The 21,790-nt window shown below is 47.3% G+C and overlaps 1 protein-coding gene across 3 annotated transcripts in view; it reads right to left on the reverse strand.

Annotated features, from left to right (window-relative positions):
• Positions 1–21,790, reverse strand: part of LOC137432585 (formin-binding protein 4) — a 79,287-nt gene that overhangs the window by 37,312 nt on the left and 20,185 nt on the right. For 2 of the 3 annotated variants that reach the window (XM_068124631.2, XM_068124630.2), the window contains exons 3-7: positions 18,244–18,415; positions 15,575–15,722; positions 15,229–15,313; positions 10,574–10,978; positions 10,250–10,460 (exon numbers count right to left, since the gene is read on the reverse strand). In XM_068124631.2, coding sequence (XP_067980732.2) covers positions 10,250–10,460; positions 10,574–10,978; positions 15,229–15,313; positions 15,575–15,722; positions 18,244–18,415 — 1,021 coding nt within the window. The remainder of the gene's footprint in view (positions 1–10,249; positions 10,461–10,573; positions 10,979–15,228; positions 15,314–15,574; positions 15,723–18,243; positions 18,416–21,790) is intronic. The other variant, XM_068124632.2, reaches the window with a different exon arrangement.

The following is a 21,790-nucleotide window of genomic DNA, read 5'->3' on the forward strand; positions in this document are numbered from 1 at the left end:
ATACATAGCACGTTCTTCACATGATAAAATCGAGATTCATTTTGACTGAGTTGATAAGAGTACATAACTTTAGAAAGTTTATTGGACAGTTTCAAATTCAATACTTTTATGTTCCAGGTTTCGCATTCCATGAAACATGTTCTTACTTACTGTTAACAAAATGCTCGGAGCAGACAGGTGTGCGATCCCACTGTGATTCTGTTTGGATGTCACTGCGATTGATGGCAGCCTTCCACAAACGCCACCTCTCTTCACTTAAATTTCTTGTTTCCTCACCCTGATTCAGTAGAAGTTTGGGCGTTTTGTAAAACTTAACTCCTGGCCTAACGCCTGGCCTGTTTGAACAACGAAATACGCCGCAAATTGGCATGACTGGTCGTGAACAAAAACTATTGAATGTGAATCCGCTGACGACGTTGTTCGAGAGGGTATCAAAATGGCCGAGGTGTCCCAGGGTGCCCTGCGCGCGTGCTCCGATGACGTCACAAGAAAACAAGCAATTAAGACTTAAAAGATAAGATCAGTGCATATCGAGGGAGCAAGACCTGGTTGGAAAACCACGTGCCCCACAGGTAAACTACAATTGGACTGAGGTCCCTGGTAGACTGATTGGCGCTCACGGTTGATTCACAACCCATCTGGGTCGCGGAGTTCTCCACACTCGGTGGCTTCAGGCCCATTAGCCAGGGGGAACCGAGGCTCCGCCTCGTAGCAAACCCCAAAAACCCATAGATGTAACAATATGCAGCCGTAGATAAACAGGTCAAACAGGTTAAACATTGGACCAAATTTGTCAATGTTGTATTGAAATCCCCATAATTTCAGGAAGGCACAAAACCATAAAAAGGACCATTATGAAACGATTAATAAAATGGGGTTGGGTTGGGATTGGAGTAGCAGCAGCGTGGTACCTTTTTAGTGAACCTTTTTTGAAAATAACTACAATTTAATAAAAGCATCTCTCACCCCCATCATTTCCTCCTCCCTCGGTATCACCCATATGGTGTACAGATATGTTTGGTAGTCATAAATAACAAGCATTCTGAGTATTGCGCTGCAATACATGTACCCTACCGGCAGTCTGTCGTCTGGAAAACTGTTGGGGAAATTACCAAAGTTCAAAGTGCCATAACTTTGTCAAAAATGATCGAAACGTCATGAAGTTCTAACTTATCATAAGGAAACCATGTACCAAGTTTGAAATCATTGGCATTAAGAGTTGAGAAAAAAAGTCAGGAAAACTGTTCTTTGCATGACGGACTGACGGACTGACAGACAGACTGACTGACGGAGGGACGGAGTGCAAACCTATAGTCCCCTCCGGTGTACACCGGTAGGGGACTAATAATAATAATAACTAGAACTGCCACTTTAAAACTGCTGGCAGTGATGACCGGTTTACTCGCACCCACTTTTGATGCAACCCCACTGTTGATAGAACCCCACTTTTGATACAACCCCACTTTTGATACAACCCCACTTGTGATACAACCCCACTTTCATTGGACATGCTTTGACACAACCCCCTTGGATACAACCGCGACACACACACACACACACACACACACACACACACACACACACACACACACACACACACACACACACACACACACACGCCCCCTACCCCCTCCCCCTCCCACACACACACACACACACACACGCACACCTCTCCAAACACACACACACACCCCCACACATCCCTCCCCCCCCCCACACATCCCCCATACACACACACACACACACACCAACCCCCCCCCACCCCCCACCTATACACACCAACCCCCCCCCCCCCCCCACCTACACACACACATCCCTCCACCCCCACACACACACACATCCCTCCTACACACACACACACACCCCACCCCCAACACACACACACACACACACACATATCCACACACACACATCCCCCCTACACACACACACACACATCCCCCCTACACACACACACACACACACACACACACACACACACACACACACACACACACACACACACACACACACACATCCCCCCTACCCCCACACACACACATCCAACCCCCCTCCTTCACACAACCCTCCCCCCACGTACACACATATCCACCCCCCCCCCCCACACCCACAAACCCACACACAAACACCCCTCCCCCCACACGCACACCCTCCACACATACACACACCCACCCCCCCATACGCACACCCCAACCCCCCCCCCCCCCCCCCCCCCACACACACATATCCCCCTCCCCCCCATCCACACACACAGACATCCACGCACACACACACACACCCTACCCCCACCCACACACACACCCTACCCCCACCCACACACACCCCCCACCCCTCCCCCCACACACACACCCCACCAAACACACACACACATACACACACATACACACACCAACCCCCCCCCCCCCCCCAGACACCCCCTCCCCTACACATACACACACACACACCCCACCCCCAACACACACCCACATCCCCCCACACACACACATTCCCCCTACCCCCCACCCACATACACACACACACACAAACACGCACACATCCCCCCACCCCAACACACACACACACACACACACACACACACACACACACACACACACACACACACACACACACACACACACACACACACACACACACACACACACACACACACACACACACACACACACACACCCCTCCACCCCTAACACAAACACACGCACACATCCCCCCCACTCCCCCAACCCTAACACACATTCACACACACAAACACCCCCACACCCCTCCCCCCACATGCACACCCCTCCACACGTAAACACACACACATCCCCCCCACCCCATCCATTTTAAAAAATATTTTCGTTTAATTAACGATATCTGCCACCCGTGGAAGAACGTCCTGCCGTGGCATGACGTCATCCGTGGCCCGTGCCGTATGTCAGCGGAAGAACGAAGTATCCCGTCGATCGAACTTGGTCAAATTTTTCATGATTGTCACCAAATTTGTTGTGGTATTTTGTTAACTCATCCGAGGCAATACGACAATCGAAATCCGATTTGAAATCGGAGCCAAATTGACGCCGTAAGGTGTGCCTGCACGTGTGGATATTTTACCTGTGGAAGATTCACTTTAGAAATACGCTCCATTTAAAATGTTAGATTTTGGATAACTTCGTCATTTTAAATCGGATTTCCACAAAATAAAGGTCACCATTGCTTGCAGATACCTCTCTTTCTCCTTAAAATTGAAGACAGGATGAACTTCAGAGCGAGAAATAAGCCGAGGCGGCGGAGAGTTTTACAATGTTATTTTCCAATGTAAATGACAATATCATGTAGTTTTACGAAAATTCATCACAATTTGCCCAGATTTGTTGCATTCGAATGTTAACACCCTCTAGCGACTGTCAAATCCGAAGACAATTTAATTTCGAGCTACCCTTAGCTCGTGAGGTGGTTATGTCACATGGCCTGGTCAAAAAAATGTGTTGTGGTTCTTCTTCTTCAGGCAATAACAACTTCTAGTTTCCAAACCGTACATCCAATCATCTTGAGATTTTGCACACTTGTTACTCTTCATGACTTCTACTAGAGTATGAAGTTTCACGTCGATCAATAAAGCGATTCAAGAGATATCCATTAAAAAAAAAATTCGTTTAATTAACGATATCTGCCAAACCACGTGACCTATCGCAAATTCTAAAATGACATTTTAGTAGACTGACATGCTGAACAGATCTGTGAATTTTCTCCTCGATTGGATCAAAAATGAGGGAGGAGCTAGGTTTTAAAGGTTCATGCTTAAAAACGTCATAACTCTGAAACCATGTGTCGGATGATGTCGCCCTCGCTGACTTTTTTGTTCGTCATGAGTATGCGATTCTGCTTGCAAAGTTTGGCCTCGATCTGTTCAGCCGTTGCAGAGAAAAAGCGGTTTTCGTGTTTTCACGAAAAACAATGTGGCTGCCGAACCACGTGACCTACGACGTCATATTTACCATTAAAATATTCTACAGACCGAGTCCCTCCTATGGTGAAAATTTTATCTCAATCGGCCCTATTATTGCAGAGAAAATGTTTTTTAAAGGAAATTAAAACTGAAAATGGCAATAGCACTCACTGTGAGACGTGGCCTGGCAGGACAAAATGGTGTGTTTCTTCTTCTTTCAACAATAAAGACATAGCTACGCGACCGTACATCCAATCATCTTGAAATTTTGCACACTTGTTACTCTTCATGACTTCTACTACAGTATGAAGTTTCACGTCGATCAATAAAGCGATTCAAGAGATATCCATTAAAAAAAAAAATTCGTTTAATTAACGATATCTGCCAAACCACGTGACCTATCGCAAATTCTAAAATGACGTTTTAATAGACTGACATGCTGAACAGATCTGTGAATTTTCTCCTCGATTGGATCAAAAATGAGGGAGGAGCTAGGTTTTAAAGGTTCATGCTTAAAAACGTCATAACTCTGAAACCATGTGTCGGATGATGTCGTGCTCGCTGACATTTTTGTTCGTCATGGGTATGCGATTCTGCTTGCAAAGTTTGGCTTCGATCTGTTCAGCCGTTGCAGAGAAAAAGGGATTTTCGTGTTTTCACGAAAAACAAGATGGCGGCCGAACCACGTGACCTGCGACGTCATAATTACCATTAAAATATTCTACAGACCGAGTCCCTCCTATGGTGAAAATTTTATCTCAATCGGCCCTATTATTGCAGAGAAAATGTTTTTTAAAGGAAATTAAAACTGAAAATGGCAATAGCACTGGGAGATGTGGCCTGGAAGGACAAAATGGTGTGTTTCTTCTTCTTTCAACAATAAAGACTTTAGCTTCGCGACCGTACATCCAATCATCTTGAAATTTTGCACACTTGTTCCACCCGATGAGAGCTACATTGCTTTAAAAATTCAAGTGGATCCATGCAGTGGTTCAAGAGTTACAAGCTTTTTAAAATTTAATTTCCATTATTTATTGCGGCCAAACCATGTGACTTATCAAAACGTCTCAAGTAACGATGAAACATCCCCCCATGTGGAACATTTGTGTAAAGTTTCCACTCGATATCTCCACAAATTATGGAGGTGATTCCATTTCTAGTTTGAAATTTTAAAACGTCATAACTCTGAAACCACGTGTCGGATGACGTCGTGCTCGCTGACCTTTTTGTTCGTCATGGGTATCCGAATATGCATGCCAAGTTTGGGCTCGATCCGTTCAGCCGTTGCGGAGAAAAAGGGTTTTTTGTGTTTTTTCACAGAAAACAAGATGGCGGCCGAACCAGGTGACGTATGACTTCGAAAATTTTCGCATTCTGAGTTTTTTTTTAACTAAGCATCTGGGGAAAAAATCTCATTTTCGGGGGAGAAAAACTGTGTTTGACGAATTCTAACCTCTTAACGTTAGCATTTTTGATATACTCAATACACATGTTTTTTGTTCCCATTGCAGAGTTCTTTAGAATGAGCCATTCCTCAAATTTTTCCATTGAGCCGTTTCGGAGATACAGAGGGGCAAAGTTGAAGGTGTTTTACAAGATGGCGCCCATACCACGTGACCTATGACGTCATCATTAGCATTAAAAAATTCTACGAGCCTAGCTGATCATTTGATGAAAATTTCCTGTCAATCCGACCAGCGGTTGCTGAGAAACTTAATTATGAAGTTTTCGGAGGTGCAAAATAGGGTGGAAGAATAATAATAAGAAAAACTCTAGCAGTAATAATACATTTCTCTCCATTTCATGGAGAGTAAACCTAATAATAACTAGAACTGCCACTTTAAAACTGCTGGCAGTGATGACCGGTTTACTCGCACCCACTTTTGATGCAACCCCACTTTTGATACAACCCCACTTTCATTGGACATGCTTTGACACAACCCCCTTGGATACAACCCCGACACACACACACACACACACACACACACACACACACACACACACACACACACACACACACACACACACACACACACACACACACACACACACACACACACACACACACACACACAACCCCCCTACCCCCTCCAACACACACAACCACACCCCTCCCCCCCCCCCCACACACACACACACACACACCAACCCCCCCCCCCTCCACATACACAAACACACCCCACCCCCAACACACACACACACACACACACACACACACACACACACACACACACACACACACACACACACACACACACACACACACACACACCCACCCAAACACACACCCACCCACAAACACCCCCACACCCCTCCCTCCACACATCCACACATATCAACACAAACGCACATCCCCTTCCACCCCACCCCCTCCCCCACATACACACATCTCTGCACCCCCCCCCCCCACCCCAACACACACACACAAAAATCCCCCCACCCCTAACACACACAAACACACATCCCCCCTACCCCCACAACACCCCTCCCCCCATACGCACACCCCTCTAAACACACACACACACACACACACACACACACACACACACACACACCAACCCCCCCCACCTACACACACACACACACACACACACACACACACACACACACACACACACACACACACACACACACACACACACACACACACACATCCCCCCACCCCTAACACACACACAAACACACGCATACATCCCCCCACCCCCAACACACACACACACACAACACACACCCGCACACCCCTCCCCCCACACGCACACACACACCCCCCTACACACACACATGCTTATTTTTCAAGATATGCAGGTTGCAAAGTCAGACATATATATGGTGGCGGCCATCTTGGATTTGACGTGGCGACCCAATTTTCAATAGCGTTCTTCCTTATGCCTAGATACACCCACGCACCAAATTAGGAAGTTGGTTCTTTGCTTATTTTTCAAGATATTCCGCTCACAAAGTTCAGACATAGATATGGTGGCGGCCATCTTGGATTTTGACGTGGCGACCCAATTTACGATAGCGTTCTTCCTTATGCCTAGATACACCCACACACCAAATTAGAAGTTGGTGCTTTGCTTATTTTTCAAGATATTCCGCTCACAAGGTTCAGACATATATATGGTGGCGGCCATCTTGGATTTTGACGTGGCGACCCAATTTTCGACAGCGTTCTTCCTTGTGCCTAGATACACCCACACACCAAATTAGACGTTGCTACTTCGCTTATTTTTCAAGATATGCAGGTTGCAAGGTTCAGACATACATGGTGGCGGCCATCTTGGATTTTGCCGTGGCGACCCAATTTTCAATAGCTGGCGCATGCGCAGATGGGTTGCACTGCGATGCCACTGAAAAGCGACTGAGAAAACCGCGCATGCGCAGATCGCGGACATGATTCATTTCGATTTCTATCTTTATTTAATTTCCGAAAAGACGTCTGCATTCGAAAATCGCGTGATGACGTCACGACGTAAATGCATTTCTTCATATAACTTCAGATCGGCTGGATGGATTGTGACGAAATAAACGGCATCGTGTAGGGCATTTATTTGCGCAAATTTCAAGACCAATTATGACCATGACAGCCATTTCCTTCTCGCACAGCACCTTACGTAATATGTGGATGGATGTTTGCATATGCGCAAATGGGCCATTGTATTTTCGTGTATTACGTACGCGCCTTGATGGGCTTACTTTCAGTGAAATACGATCGAGTTAAAAATAGTCAGAATTTGAGCAAATCTGTTTCATTCGTTTGTTAATATGCCTCATCTATTGACAAATATGCAATTATAATATTTTTTGCGGTTCAAATGACCGCAGGAGATCGCGTTATCGTGAGCACGTTCTGGAAAGACAAAATGGTGTGTTTCTTCTTCTTTCAACAATAAAGACATAGCTTCGCGACCGTACATCCAATCATCTTGAAATTTTGCACACTTGTTTCGCTTGATGAGCACCACATTGCATTAAAAATTCAAGTCGATCCATGCAGTGGTTCAAGAGTTACAAGCTTTTTAAAATTTAAACTTCCATTATTTATTGCGGCCAAACCATGTGACTTATCAAAACGTCTCAAGTAACGATGGAACATCCCCCCATGAGGAAAATTTGTGTAAAGTTTCCACTCGATATCTCCACAAATTATGGAGGTGAATCCATTTCTAGTTTGAGATTTTAAAACGTCATAACTCTGAAACCACATGTCGGATGACATCGTGCTCGCTGACTTTTTTGTTCGCCATGGGTATGCGAATATGCCTGCCAAGTTTGGGCTCGATCCGTTCAGCCGTTGCGGAGAAAAAGGGTTTTTTGTGTTTTTTCACGGAAAACAAGATGGCGGCCGAACCATGTTACGTGTGACTTCGAAAATTTTCGCATTCTGAGTTTTTTTTAACTAAGCATCTGGGGAAAAAATCTCTTTTTCGGGGGAGAAAAACTGTGTTTGACGAATTCTAACCTCTTAACGTTAGCATTTTTGATATACTCAATACACATGTTTTTTGTTCCCATTGCAGAGTTCTTTAGAATGAGCCATTCCTCAAATTTTTCCATTGAGCCATTTCGGAGATACAGAGGGGCAAAGTTTAAGGTGTTTTACAAGATGGCGCCCATACCACGTGACCTATGACGCCATCATTAGCATTAAAAAATTCTACGAGCCTAGCCGATCATTTGATGAAAATTTCCTGTCAATCCGACCAGCGGTTGCTGAGAAACTTAATTATGAAGTTTTCGGAGGTGCAAAATAGGGTGGAAGAATAATAATAAGAAAAACTCTAGCAGTAATAATAGGTTACTCTCCATTTATGGAGAGTAAACCTAATAATAACAAGCATTCTGAGTATTGCGCTGCAATACATGTCCCCTACCAAAGTTCAAAGTGCCATAACTTTGTCAAAAATGATCGAATATGCAAATTTATGCACGGTTGATGCTGGTTTTCAAACTTGATCTGAGGTATGCCGAGACACGTGTGTCACGCCTCGCCTCGTTGATAAGCCCGCAAGGTCGCTCCGTGGAGCGGCCTGCATGTATTGCACTGTGTGAATTATATAAATTATTACCAACTCACGGTCTGAGGTACTAGCGAATCAAGAGATATCCATTTTTTATGGCACATTGGAGAAGCCAATGCGAGGTTTCTTCTTCCTCAGCTTGTCACAACTCTGTCAAATGCGATCGAGTTAAAAAAGTCAGAATTTGACCAAATCTGTTTTATTCATTTGTTAATATACCTCAGCTATTGACAAATCTTAAATTAGAATTTTATTTGAGGTTAAAATGACCGCGACAGGTCGTGTCCAACGATGCTTTCAGTCTGTACATGATAAATAATTAAATCCGCACACTTGACGCCTCTTCTTCTTCATGCAATAACAACTTCTAGCTTCCAGATCGTACATCCAATCATCTTGAAATGTCGCACACTTGTTACTCTTCATGACTTCTACTATAGTATGAAGCTTCACGTCGATCAATAAAGCGATTCAAGAGATATCCATTTTTAAAATATTTTCGTTTAATTAACGATATCTGCCAAACCACGTGAGCTATCACAAATTCCAAAAGGACATTTTAGTAGACTGACATGTGGAACAGATCTGTGAAGTTTCCCCTCGATTGGATCAAAAATGAGGGAGGGGCTCGGTTTTAAAGGTTCATGCTTTAAAACGTCATAACTCTGAAACCATGTGACGCATGACGTCATGCTCGCTGACATTTTTGTTCGTCATGGGTATGCGATTCTGCCTGCAAAGTTTGGCCTCGATCTGTTCAGCAGTTGCAGAGAAAAAGGGGTTTTCGTGGTTTCACGAAAAACAATATGGCGCCCGAAGCACGTGACCTGTGACGTCATAATTACCATTAAAATATTCTACAGACCGAGTCCCTCCTATGGTGAAAATTTGATCTCAATCGGTCCTATTATTGCAGAGAAAATCTTTTTTAAAGGAAATTAAAACTTAAAATGGCACTGAGTTAAGGATCATCAGAATTATCAGAATTCCCAAAGTTCAAAGTGCCATAACTTTGTCAAAAATGATCGAAACGTCGTGAAGTTCGAACTTGATCTGTAACCTATCATGAGGAAACGATGTGCCAAGTTTGAAATCATTAGCTTTAAGCGTTTAGAAAAAAAGTCCGGAAAACTGTTCTTTGCGTGACGGACTGACGGACTGACGGACGGAGGGACGGCGTGCAAACCAAGAGTCCCCTCCGGTGTACACCGGTAGGGGACTAATAGACGTCAAACCAGCAAGAGCATTTCACACTTTTGCGATGCTGCACAATAATTTACAAGGGAGACCTTTTGCTTTTTACCTGCAAGAGCAGTCATTTCGGAATCTTTGGGTGCAACACCTTCTTGTGTCGAGATTTGGTTACTCTCAGTAATGTGCTGTGGGCTGGAAGTTTTCACCAACAACTTCCACTTTTTCTGTTCACTTGGTGCTCCTTCACAATCCTCGGGTTCTGCACGGGGAGTTGAACACTTGGACCCGCTGTCACTTTCCTCAAGTTCTTTCAACTCTGCCTGTAAGCATGCATGGGTTAGCAGTGGGCAGAGAAGTTGCTCAGCAACATGAGAGAAAGCACAAACTTTGTTGCATTACCATTTTTTTTTTTGGAACTCTCAAGCCAACTCACCTTCTTTCGTTCCAAAGCAAGCCTCAGTTGCAAGTTATAATCATCATCACCATCTTCACCAACAGCACCACTTGTATCATTTTCTTCCACTTCACCTTTCTTCAGTTTATCTTCTTCTTCTTCTTCTTCTTCTTCTTCTTCATCTTCTTCTTGTTCTTCTTCTTGAAATTCTACTTCCTCTTGTTCCTCAACCAACTGTTCACTCTTATTATCATCATCCAACTCAAGTTCTTCTCCATCAATGTCATCTCCTTGCACTTCATTCTTCGTGCCAGAAACAAATTTCTGTCGCCACTTCTCCTCCTCCAAACGCACACTTTCAGGGATAAGAGGAGCCAAGAGAGTCTGGGCAACTCCAACACACTCCTCTTCCTCACCACATTGAGCAGTCAGCTTTCCAATAACCTAAGACCAGATGCAATCCAGGTAAACAATCTCAACCAAATTTAATAACCCAGCTCTTCCTGCAATTGACAAAACCACCACCCCACATTCAGTAATCTATGGCTGCATACAATCCATAGATAAAACCACATCCAATTACCGAGCACTACACATATCCCAAATAAATAACAACCATCCCCACTTTTAATTTCCTCGCATCACATGCCACAAATGACTACAACAACCACATCCAGGTACAAGAATAGGCAACACTTTTCTATCACAACTACCATATTTTTCAGTGTACAAGTCGACAAGTCAAATTGGCCAATTTCCCATTTGTCTTTCCTTCATTCATAGACAAGTCGATTTGGAGTACAAGCATAAGCTATATTAAATCGTGTAGTTAGCAAAACCATCATTCACAACAACAAAGGTGGAAGTTTCTATTTCACTCTCCCACACCAACCAAGTATAACCACAAGTTTTCAGATCATTCCGCCCAGTGGTTAAGGAGTGCAAAGCCGTCAAACAAAAACAAACAAGCAAGCACATAAACAAGAAAGATGTCATGTATGGCACAATGCTTGTGAAATTCCACCATGCCAGCCCCTCCCCCTCCCCCCCAAATGTAGTTGGCATGGAAACATAAATTTTGAAAATGTGACTTTGTATACAGTCAAAGATCGTGGAAGAGCCAGTACACTGAACAAATCAGAAGAGAAGATTACAAAATAGTTGAGATGGGGTGGGGGCAGGGGATACCAACAGCAGAGTTAAAGGGAGAGACATGGATGAACAATGGGTGTGGGGAGGAATGGGTGGCAGTAGAGGACGCATGGGGTGGACAAGATGGATACAGAAGAAAACACACCGAGGAGGAAAAACTGGAAATTTAGATGGATGGAGGATGGGGTAGGGTAAAGAAGGGAAGTAAAGATCATTGTTTTGGATTGGGGATGATCTGAGATGGTGGTGAACAACTGTCCTGAACACCTGGAGGGAAGAATGAGATTGAAGAAGATAGGGAAGTTGATTCCATAGGCAGGAAAAGAGAGTAACAAATGAATGGAGGTATTTTTTTTTTGGTGCTCGCAGTTTTTTTTTTGTGTATCCCTGCGCATCAAAGGGTTGGTGTGACCAACCGTGACCTAAGAGCGTGACCAAGGGTTAGCGTCAGGAAGGGCATCCGGCCATAAAAACATTGCCTCAAACAGGGAACCATGATTGTCATGGGGCCCGCAAGGCTAACCCCCGCTATAGCGGGGAAAAATGGCCTTAAAACGATCATTCATTCATTCAGTTTGTTTTTTGTATACAAGATCGAGGCTCGTGTAAGAGCTAACATCAATGACAAAAAAAAACAAAAAACAGACACATAAGATGAAATAAAGGGAGCGGGAGACAAGATGGTGAGAGATGGGGGAAGCACACAAGTACAACATTTGCGAGCAGGGACATGAGGAGATCTATGGGAGGTAGAGGGCATGGGGGGAAGAGGTGTGGGAAGGGGGGCGGGGGTGGGAGAGGTAAAAAACAAACAAACAAAAAAAACACGTGGACACTGCTAGGACTTCCAGGAAAGAAGTCGGTATTTCAGAAAAGTAGATCTGGGGTGAATTAACAGGGGTAGAAAAGATCAAGGTTTTGGATGGGGGAAGATAAGAGATGGTGGTGAACAGCTGTTTTAAAGACCTGGAGGGATGAGTGGGATTGAAGAGAGCGTGGGAGTTTGTGCCAGAGGCGGGAAAGAAGAGGAATAAAAGTGATGAGCAGAGAGTCTTGATTTTGGCAGTGTCACAAGAGGAGGGTTGCTGGCAGTTCTTGTGTGTCCTGCATGAATATTTGGGGGGCAGAGCACAGACAGACCTGGGGGAGCTAGGCCAGAGAGGAGTCGGTAGAAGACAGAAAGACCACCAACCTGCCCGCGGTGAGAGAGTGAAAGGCGCTCAGAATCAGCTTTATCACGGGAGATACCAATGATCCTGAAAGCTTTGGTTTCTACAGCGTGAAGTCGAGATAGGTGTGAGGCAGGAGCACCAGCCCAGAGGGGAGAGCAGTATTCCATTGAGCTGCAGATGAAAGCTTTGTATGTGGTGAGGAGCTCAGAGGTGCCAAGGAAGGACTTCGCACGACGGAGGATGCCCAGTCGGCGACTGGCTTTGGAGGTCAGCTTGGAAATGTGGTTTTCCCAGGAAAGATCATGGCTGATAGTGAGGCCCAAAAGCTTGAGTGACAGAACTTCAAGATGATTGTTGAGAAAGTAGATGGGAGGGTTTTCCAGACGGTCTTTTCAAAGAGACATAGTGAGAGTGTGAGATTTGTCAGGATTGAAAGACATGTTCCACTTGTTTGACCAGTTTGTGATTTTGTCCAGGTCTGCAGAGAGTGAAGAGGCTGCTGCCTGCCGATCTGAGGGTTGAGATATGGAGCGGCAAAGAGTGGAGAGAGTTCACAACTTAGCACAGTAACAGAATTTTTACCTAAAGGGACCTCTGACCTCTTGACCACAAAGTCTAATCAATTCATCTTTAAATCAGAGTACATATTTGATCTATGTTGATTTCAATCCCTTCAGCAATTCTCAAGTTATAGCATCATCAAAAACGTATTACAGACTGACCTTTGACTGCAAGACCCTAACATCAAATCAGTTCATCTTTGCATCGAAATACATACTTGTACCAGCTTTGATCAAATCACATCGCTAGTCCTCATCGCTAACAACTAGTGCCACCCGGTGGTAGAGAGCATTACAAATCATTGATGAATTAATTGGAATTTTACTCAAGATTCTCTTCTTCTAAACTCTAAATTCCTTCACACAAGGTGTGGGTGCCTCTGTTAGTCCTAAATAAAACTCCATTTAACTCATTCTGGGGAGCCCAATCAAAGTGAAATTCGATTTGAAAGTTACCCCACCATTGAAAATTCGTTGAAAATATTATATGAAACATAATTTTCTCTTTAAACTTTTAAAATATTTTTTTCAGCATTTGGACAAAATAGTGGCAATTTCAGAGTGGTTAACCATAATTGTTCTGTTCCTGAATGAAAATCTGACTCACAAGAAATATCCGTGGAAGAGAACAGTTGGGTCCGTACCAATTCGTATCTTCTTACTATAATTCACCAAATGTCCGTCTGTCCATTCGAAGGTACCGCAAAAACGGCTCAACCGATCGCAACGATATTTTGGGTGGGTATTCCTGGGACCCCTGGGAGTAAAATAGGCCATATTGTTTTGCAATTTTTCCAACTTTCCAGTTTTTCCAAACACGATGGAATAATATTTACCGATATGAACAGTGATGTGGGCTTTTATTGAAATTCTACAAATACTGTTTAGATTTTGATGACAATTATGAACCTGCCGCGAATGCGGAAGTGGACAGATGACGGCAATGCGCAGGTTTGATAATATCCAAATACAACCGTCAATCAATCGTAATGTTAAATTGTTAAATGTTAATCGTGTTAATCGTTTTGTTAAAGTATCAATTGATGATTGGAATTGAGTGAATACAATTACGATTTTGAATTCGTAATTGTATTCACCCAACCATACGGAACTTCACATCAGGATTTTAATATTTGTTTATGTCACGAATGTTGTTAAAAGTTTATTTGTTATATTAATGTTATTTCATTTGTGATTGGAGTTATGCTGTTTGGGATGAAAAAAGGGATATCGAGTTCAAGTGAATGATGAAATGCCGTGACGGTTTCTACTTTCTAAACGTGAATTCGCGGATTGCCATATGCAGATTCGCCATTGACTGGGTATGGAACAAACGTACCTGTTTGTTTGCCAACGGGTACGTTTTTCATGGAAGTCCTTCACGAACTTGCTGTCCATGTCTGACGTGCGACTGAAGGTGCTACAGGAATGTGGAATTTATTGGTTTCATGCTTTAGCATTCGCCGTTTCTGCATTGGCTGTTTGCTCCTGGCCTCCCACCCGTGCGTAGCACGGGTACCTCACTAGTTAATACAATTAGCTCGGGGCATCCGTGGTTATAACATTAACACACACACACACCTCAAATTATATATATTAATATATCACACGATAATAATATATTACACGCTTTAGGTAATCTTGGGGCAAAAAAAATAATCTCTGTTCACACAAATGCAATTAAAGGCTGTTCAAGTAATCTTGGGGCAAAGTCTCACCTGGCATGACCATGTTCTATCAAGACATGGAAAGATTACAATACAGTTGGGAGAGAGAGAGAGAGAGAAAGAGAGAGACAACACCAACTCACTGAAGCCTTTGGTTGAGGAGCAAGTGAATCGGAATGCGTTATAGTCGAGGTCGCACTACTCGTGTCAGGGACACCATGGCAGTCTCTGCATAAGCACACATGCACACACGGTAATAAATACAGCAAACACAATGGCCATACAACTATAACCACAAATGTGGATCCGAGGCTCGAATCCCACATGCTAAGTTGATTTGTTAATAAACGTCAACGTTCTTGCAAATGTTAAAATCGATTCATGCATACAAATGCCATTATCCTATGAATGATACATGTACAAGCTCCTCTATGTGCCAGGTATCATTTAAGCAAGCCAGGAAGTAGATAAAACGATCCTTTGACATACCCATTGTTCAATTGTTCAACATTCTTGACCTGCAGTGCCAGGGCAGAAGGCAGCTCCCACGTCACTTCATTGGTTGCAACATTCCAGTAGTAATAGCATTCCATAGATTCCTCCCACACCTCGTGCCAGTCACCCATGTCGATCCCAGCTGGACACAGGGTTAACGCATCCATTTTCAAACATGCTCAAGTACAACTCGAGAACCTGTCTACTTTTGCTGCTGCTGCTGCTGCTGATACTATGCACCCCTCCCCATCTTTTATACACTCTCATGTGCACCACGAGTCTTGAGAAACATCACCTAAGAAAGTCAGATTGTAAGACACAACATGTGATCAAATGAGGGAAACAACTTATGAGAGCAATTTTCTGATAAAAGGAACGCTGCCAGTCGACTGCACAGTTACGTTACGTCAGCCCACATGCTCAGTTGAAATGTGATGCAGATGTAATACAAATTACGCCTAGGTCCCCCGTCGGGGAAGTGATGTGAGTTGACAAAGTGGAAGACGCAGAAAACATGCTATGATATGATATTTCGCTCACAAGGTTCAGACATACATGGTGGTGGCCATCTTGGATTTTGACGTGGCGACACAATTTTCAATAGCGTTCTTCCTTGTGTCGAGATACACCGACACACCAGATTAGAAGTTGGTACGTCGCTTATTTTTCAAGATATTCAGCTCACAAGGTGCAGACATACATGGCGGCGGCCATCTTGGATTTTGACGTGGCGACCCAATTTCAATAGGGTTTTTCCTTATGCCTAGATACACCCACACACCAGATTAGAAGTTGGTACTTTGCTTATTTTTCAAGATATTCAGCTCACAAGGTTCAGACATACATGGCGGCGGCCATCTTGGATTTTGATGTGGTGACCCAATTTTCAATAGGGTTCTTCCTTATGCCTAGATACACCCACACACCAGATTAGAAGTTGGTACTTCGCTTATTTTTCAAGATATTCCGCACACAAGGTTCAGACATACATGGCATCAGACATACTTGGTGGCGGCCATCTTGGATTTTGACGTGGGTTGCACCCACACACCAAATCCGAATGCGGTCCTTCGCTTACGCACGCACGCACACACGCACGCACGCACGCACGGACGGGAAAACCATAGTCCCCCTTTCGCTCCGCGGTGCGACGGGGGACAACAAACGGGAATAACAGTGTTCACACTTCCATCGTATTTCACATGGTTCCACAATTTTAATTGCTACTTTTAGGCTGACACTATAAATATGGACTGTATATCCTCATATAATAAATACGAAAGATGTTATTCCACAACAGATACATCAATAAAACCAATAAATGATGTGATAAAAAGTGAATAAACATTGGCAGAAACATTTAGTTCTGATGCGAGGAGTCATCGTCGGTTCAAAATTGACAACGTTTGAACTCTATTTTAGAGTGTTTATGCTTCACAGGTGCCCAATATCAACTCATTACATCTTGAATACTTTTGGACCATGCTATTCGCGGGGGATACGTTCTTAATAAGTGCCACAAATTACGAAACCGGAATAGTGAAAGGGGGGGGGGGGGGGGGGTCTGGTTCCCGAATCGTGAAAATCCACGAATGTCGGGGCAAGTCCCGCGGGTGTGGGTGTCGAGGCAAATCCCACGGGTTGTGGGTGTCGAGGCAAATCCCGCGGGTTGTGGGTGTCGAGGCAAATCCCGCGGGTTGTGGGTGTCGAGGCAAATCCCGCGGGTTGTGGGTGTCGAGGCAAATCCCGCGGGTTGTGGGTGTCGAGGCAAATCCCGCGAGGCGTGGGTGTCGAGGAAAATCCCACAGGCGTGGGTGTCGAGGAAAATCCCGCCGGTGTGGGCGTCGAGGCAAATCCCGCGGGCGTGGGTGTCGAGGAAAATCCCGCGGGTGTGGGTGTCGAGGAAAATCCCGCGGGTGTGGGTGTCGAGGAAAATCCCGCGGGTGTGGGTGTCGAGGAAAATCCCGCAGGCGTGGGTGTCGAGGAACATCCCGCAGGCGTGGGTGTCGAGGAACATCCCGCAGGCGTGGGCGTCGAGGAACATCCCGCCGGTGTGGGCGTCGAGGAAAATCCCGCCGGTGTGGGCGTCGAGGAAAATCCCGCCGGTGTGGGCGTCGAGGAAAATCCCGCACGGGTGTGGGCGTCGAGGAAAATCCCGCACGGGTGTGGGCGTCGAGGAAAATCCCGCACGGGTGTGGGCGTCGAGGAAAATCCCGCACGGGTGTGGGCGTCGAGGAAAATCCCGCACGGGTGTGGGCGTCAAGGAAAATCCCGCACGGGTGTGGGTGTCGAGGAAAATCCCGCAGGTGTCGAGGAAAATCCCGAGAAATAAATGCCGTGCCATTGTTTCAATGGGGAAAACGGAGACAGCTAATTGCACTAATAGATAGGGTGGAGTATTTTCATTCTGTACAGCAACTAGCGCATATGTCCAGATGCATTGTGCATGGTTGGTGAAAGATAGGTTTTATAACTGTGTCATGCTGACAGCTTGTGGAAAAAAAAATTTTTGCGCCCACGAAAAACCACAAACGGGACATAGAGAAGCGAATATATCAACCACGAATATGCGGAACCCGCGAATAGCACGGTCCGACTGTATATATGTAGTGCAAGCTCAGAAAATATTCCAGAACACTACTTGATTTATCACGTGTACGTACAGGAAGCAGCTGAATTGTGCGTGTCATAATGCCACGCTGTTGACACCTCCACACCATGCTGCGTTTCCACATCCAAACATTGCCCTCCGACATGTTCGGCTGAATCACCTGTGCTGCTTTCAACAACTTCAGGCTCACATGGTGGTGGTGGAACTGAAAGGGCGTCAATTTCCTGTCAAAAATAAAGTTTCCTCCATAAAAATGTCATCAAATTACAGTTCAAGTGTCAATCAATGTTGGGTGCAGCAGCTGCAGACAAGGGGAGAGGGAGAGACAGACAGACACGGGGAGAGGGGGAGGCAGACACGGGGAGAGGGGGAGGCAGACACGGGGAGAGGGGAAGGCAGACACGGGGAGAGGGGGAGGCAGGCACGGGGAGAGGGGGAGGCAGGCACGGGGAGAGGGGGAGGCAGGCACGGGGAGAGGGGGAGGCAGGCACGGGGAGAGGGGGAGGCAGGCACGGGGAGAGGGGGAGGCAGGCACGGGGAGAGGGGGAGGCAGGCACGGGGAGAGGGGGAGGCAGGCACGGGGAGAGGGGGAGGCAGGCACGGGGAGAGGGGGAGTCAGGCACGAGGAGAGGGGGAGGCAGGCACGGGGAGAGGGGGAGGCAGGCACGGGGAGAGGGGGAGGCAGGCACGGGGAGAGGGGGAGGCAGGCACGGGGAGAGGGGGAGGCAGGCACGGGGAGAGGGGGAGGCAGGCACGGGGAGAGGGGGAGGCAGGCACGGGGAGAGGGGGAGGCAGGCACGGGGAGAGGGGGAGGCAGGCACGGGGAGAGGGGGAGGCAGGCACGGGGAGAGGGGGAGGCAGGCACGGGGAGAGGGGAAGGCAGGCACGGGGAGAGGGGGAGGCAGGCACGGGGAGAGGGGGAGGCAGGCACGGGGAGAGGGGGAGGCAGGCACGGGGAGAGGGGGAGGCAGGCACGGGGAGAGGGGGAGGCAGGCACGGGGGGAGGGGGAGGCAGGCACGGGAAGAGGGGGAGGCAGGCACGGGGAGAGGGGAGGCAGGCACGGGGAGAGGGGGAGGCAGGCACGGGGAGAGGGGGAGGCAGGCACGGGGAGAGGGGGAGGCAGGCACGGGGAGAGGGGGAGGCAGACACGGGGAGAGGGGGAGGCAGACACGGGGAGAGGGGCAGGCAGACACGGGGAGAGGCGCAGGCAGACACGGGGAGGGGCAGGCAGACACGGGGAGAGGGGGAGGCAGACACGGGGAGAGGGGGAGGCAGACACGGGGAGAGGGGGAGGCAGACACGGGGAGAGGGGGAGGCAGGCACGGGGAGAGGGGGAGGCAGGCACGGGGAGAGGGGGAGGCAGGCACGGGGGGAGGGGGAGGCAGGCACGGGAAGAGGGGGAGGCAGGCACGGGGAGAGGGGAGGCAGGCACGGGGGGAGGGGGAGGCAGGCACGGGGAGAGGGGGAGGCAGGCACGGGGAGAGGGGGAGGCAGACACGGGGAGAGGGGGAGGCAGACACGGGGAGAGGGGCAGGCAGACACGGGGAGAGGCGCAGGCAGACACGGGGAGGGGCAGGCAGACACGGGGAGAGGGGGAGGCAGACACGGGGAGAGGGGGAGGCAGACACGGGGAGAGGGGGAGGCAGACACGGGGAGAGGGGGAGGCAGACACGGGGAGAGGGGGAGGCAGACACGGGGAGGGGCAGGCAGACACGGGGAGAGGGGGAGGCAGACACGGGGAGAGGGGGAGGCAGACACGGGGAGAGGGGGAGGCAGACACGGGGAGAGGGGGAGGCAGACACGGGGAGAGGGGGAGGCAGACACGGGGAGAGGGGGAGGCAGACACGGGGAGAGGGGGAGGCAGACACGGGGAGAGGGGTAGGCAGACACGGGGAGAGGGGGAGGCAGACACGGGGAGAGGGGAGGCAGACACGGGGAGAGGGGGAGGCAGACACGGGGAGAGGGGGAGGCAGACACGGGGAGAGGGGGAGGCAGACACGGAGAGAGGGGGAGGCAGACACGGAGAGAGGGGGAGGCAGACACGGAGAGAGGCGGAGGCAGACACGGGAGAGGGAGAGGCAGAGGCAGAGGCAGACACGGAGAGGTATAAAGACGGAGAGGTATAGAGACGACTGAACTTTTAGTAATGACAATACTCGTCTATTTTACCCCGTTAACCTCTATCATTGTTCCTGCAACAAACAATACTTAGACAAAAGTCGACATCATCATTCATAACTAGAACAGCACTCAGTAGAGAGCAGACCTCCACCAGGTTGAACAGCTTACGTTTTGTATACTAGGTACTACTAGGTCATATTGGATCTGAACCTAAACCAAAATCTAATCATTTTGTCCGTGTCACATATCCAACCTCTCCACCAAAGTTCGTCCAAGTCCGTCCACAACGTTTTGAGATATCCTGTTCACAGACAAACAAACAAACAAACAAACAGACGGTGAAAACATAACCTCCATCCACCTTCGGTGGCGGAGGTAAAAAAATCACTCTGTACCCACCAACAGGTGTCTCTCTGTACTCAGGTATAAACGCCTGCATTCAGAGGATAGTTAGAACCCAAATGAAATTCACAACCACCATTAAGCGACATCTACACTGCAGCTAAACAAAGTCACAACAAAAATGTGGCAAGGCGGAGCTGGAGGGGGTGAGAGCCGACAGCCAACCTTTGCTTTGCTTTTTTGGCGTGCAGCTGTGCTTTTTTTTTTTTTGGTATACAGAGTCGAGGCTCGTGAAAGAGCTAACATTTATCAAACAAACAAAACAAGCAAACAAAGTATATAAAAAGAGGAGCGGTCGACAAGATGGGGAGAGAAGGGGAGTAAGCACACAAACACAACATTTGAGAGCAGGGACATCGGGAGATGTTTTTGGAGGGAGAGGGCCTGGGGGGAGGCAGGATAGGTATAAAACGCAAGGACACCAAGGACTTCCAGGAAAGAAGTCAAAAGTCACCTCAAAAAAGTGGATTTGGGGTGAAATTAGCGGGGGTAGAAAAGATCAAGGTTTTGGATTGGGGAAGATAAGAGATGGTGGTGAACAGCCATTTTAAAGACCTGGAGGGAGGAGTGGGATTGAAGAGAGTGAGCGAGTTTGTTCCAGAGGCGGGAGAAAAGAGGATTGAAGGAGTGAAGGTGAGCAGAGAGTCTTGATTTTGGCAGTTTAACCATAAGAGGGTTGCAGGCAGATCTTGTGCGACCTGCAGGAATATTTGGGGGACAGCGCCCAGAGAGAGCTGGGGAGCAAGGCCGGAGAGGAGTCGGTAGAAGACGGAAAGACCACCAACCTGCCTGCGGTGATTAAGTGAAAGGCCCTCGGAGATAGCGTCATCGCGGGAGATTCCAATGATTCTGAACGCTTTGGTTTCAACAGCGTGAAGACGAGCTAGGTGTGAGGCAGGAGCACCAGCCCAGAGGGGAGAGCAGTACTCCATTGAGCTGCGGATGAAAGCCTTGTATGTGGTGAGGAGCTCAGGTGTGCCAAGGAAGGACTTCGCACGACGGAGGATGCCCAGTCGGCGACTGGCTTTGGAGGCCAGCTTGGAAATGTGGTTTTCCCAGGAAAGATCATGGCAGA

This window comes from Myxine glutinosa, chromosome 8 (assembly GCF_964187855.1).
Source record: "Myxine glutinosa chromosome 8, kmMyxGlut1.1, whole genome shotgun sequence".
NCBI lineage: Eukaryota > Metazoa > Chordata > Myxini > Myxiniformes > Myxinidae > Myxine > Myxine glutinosa.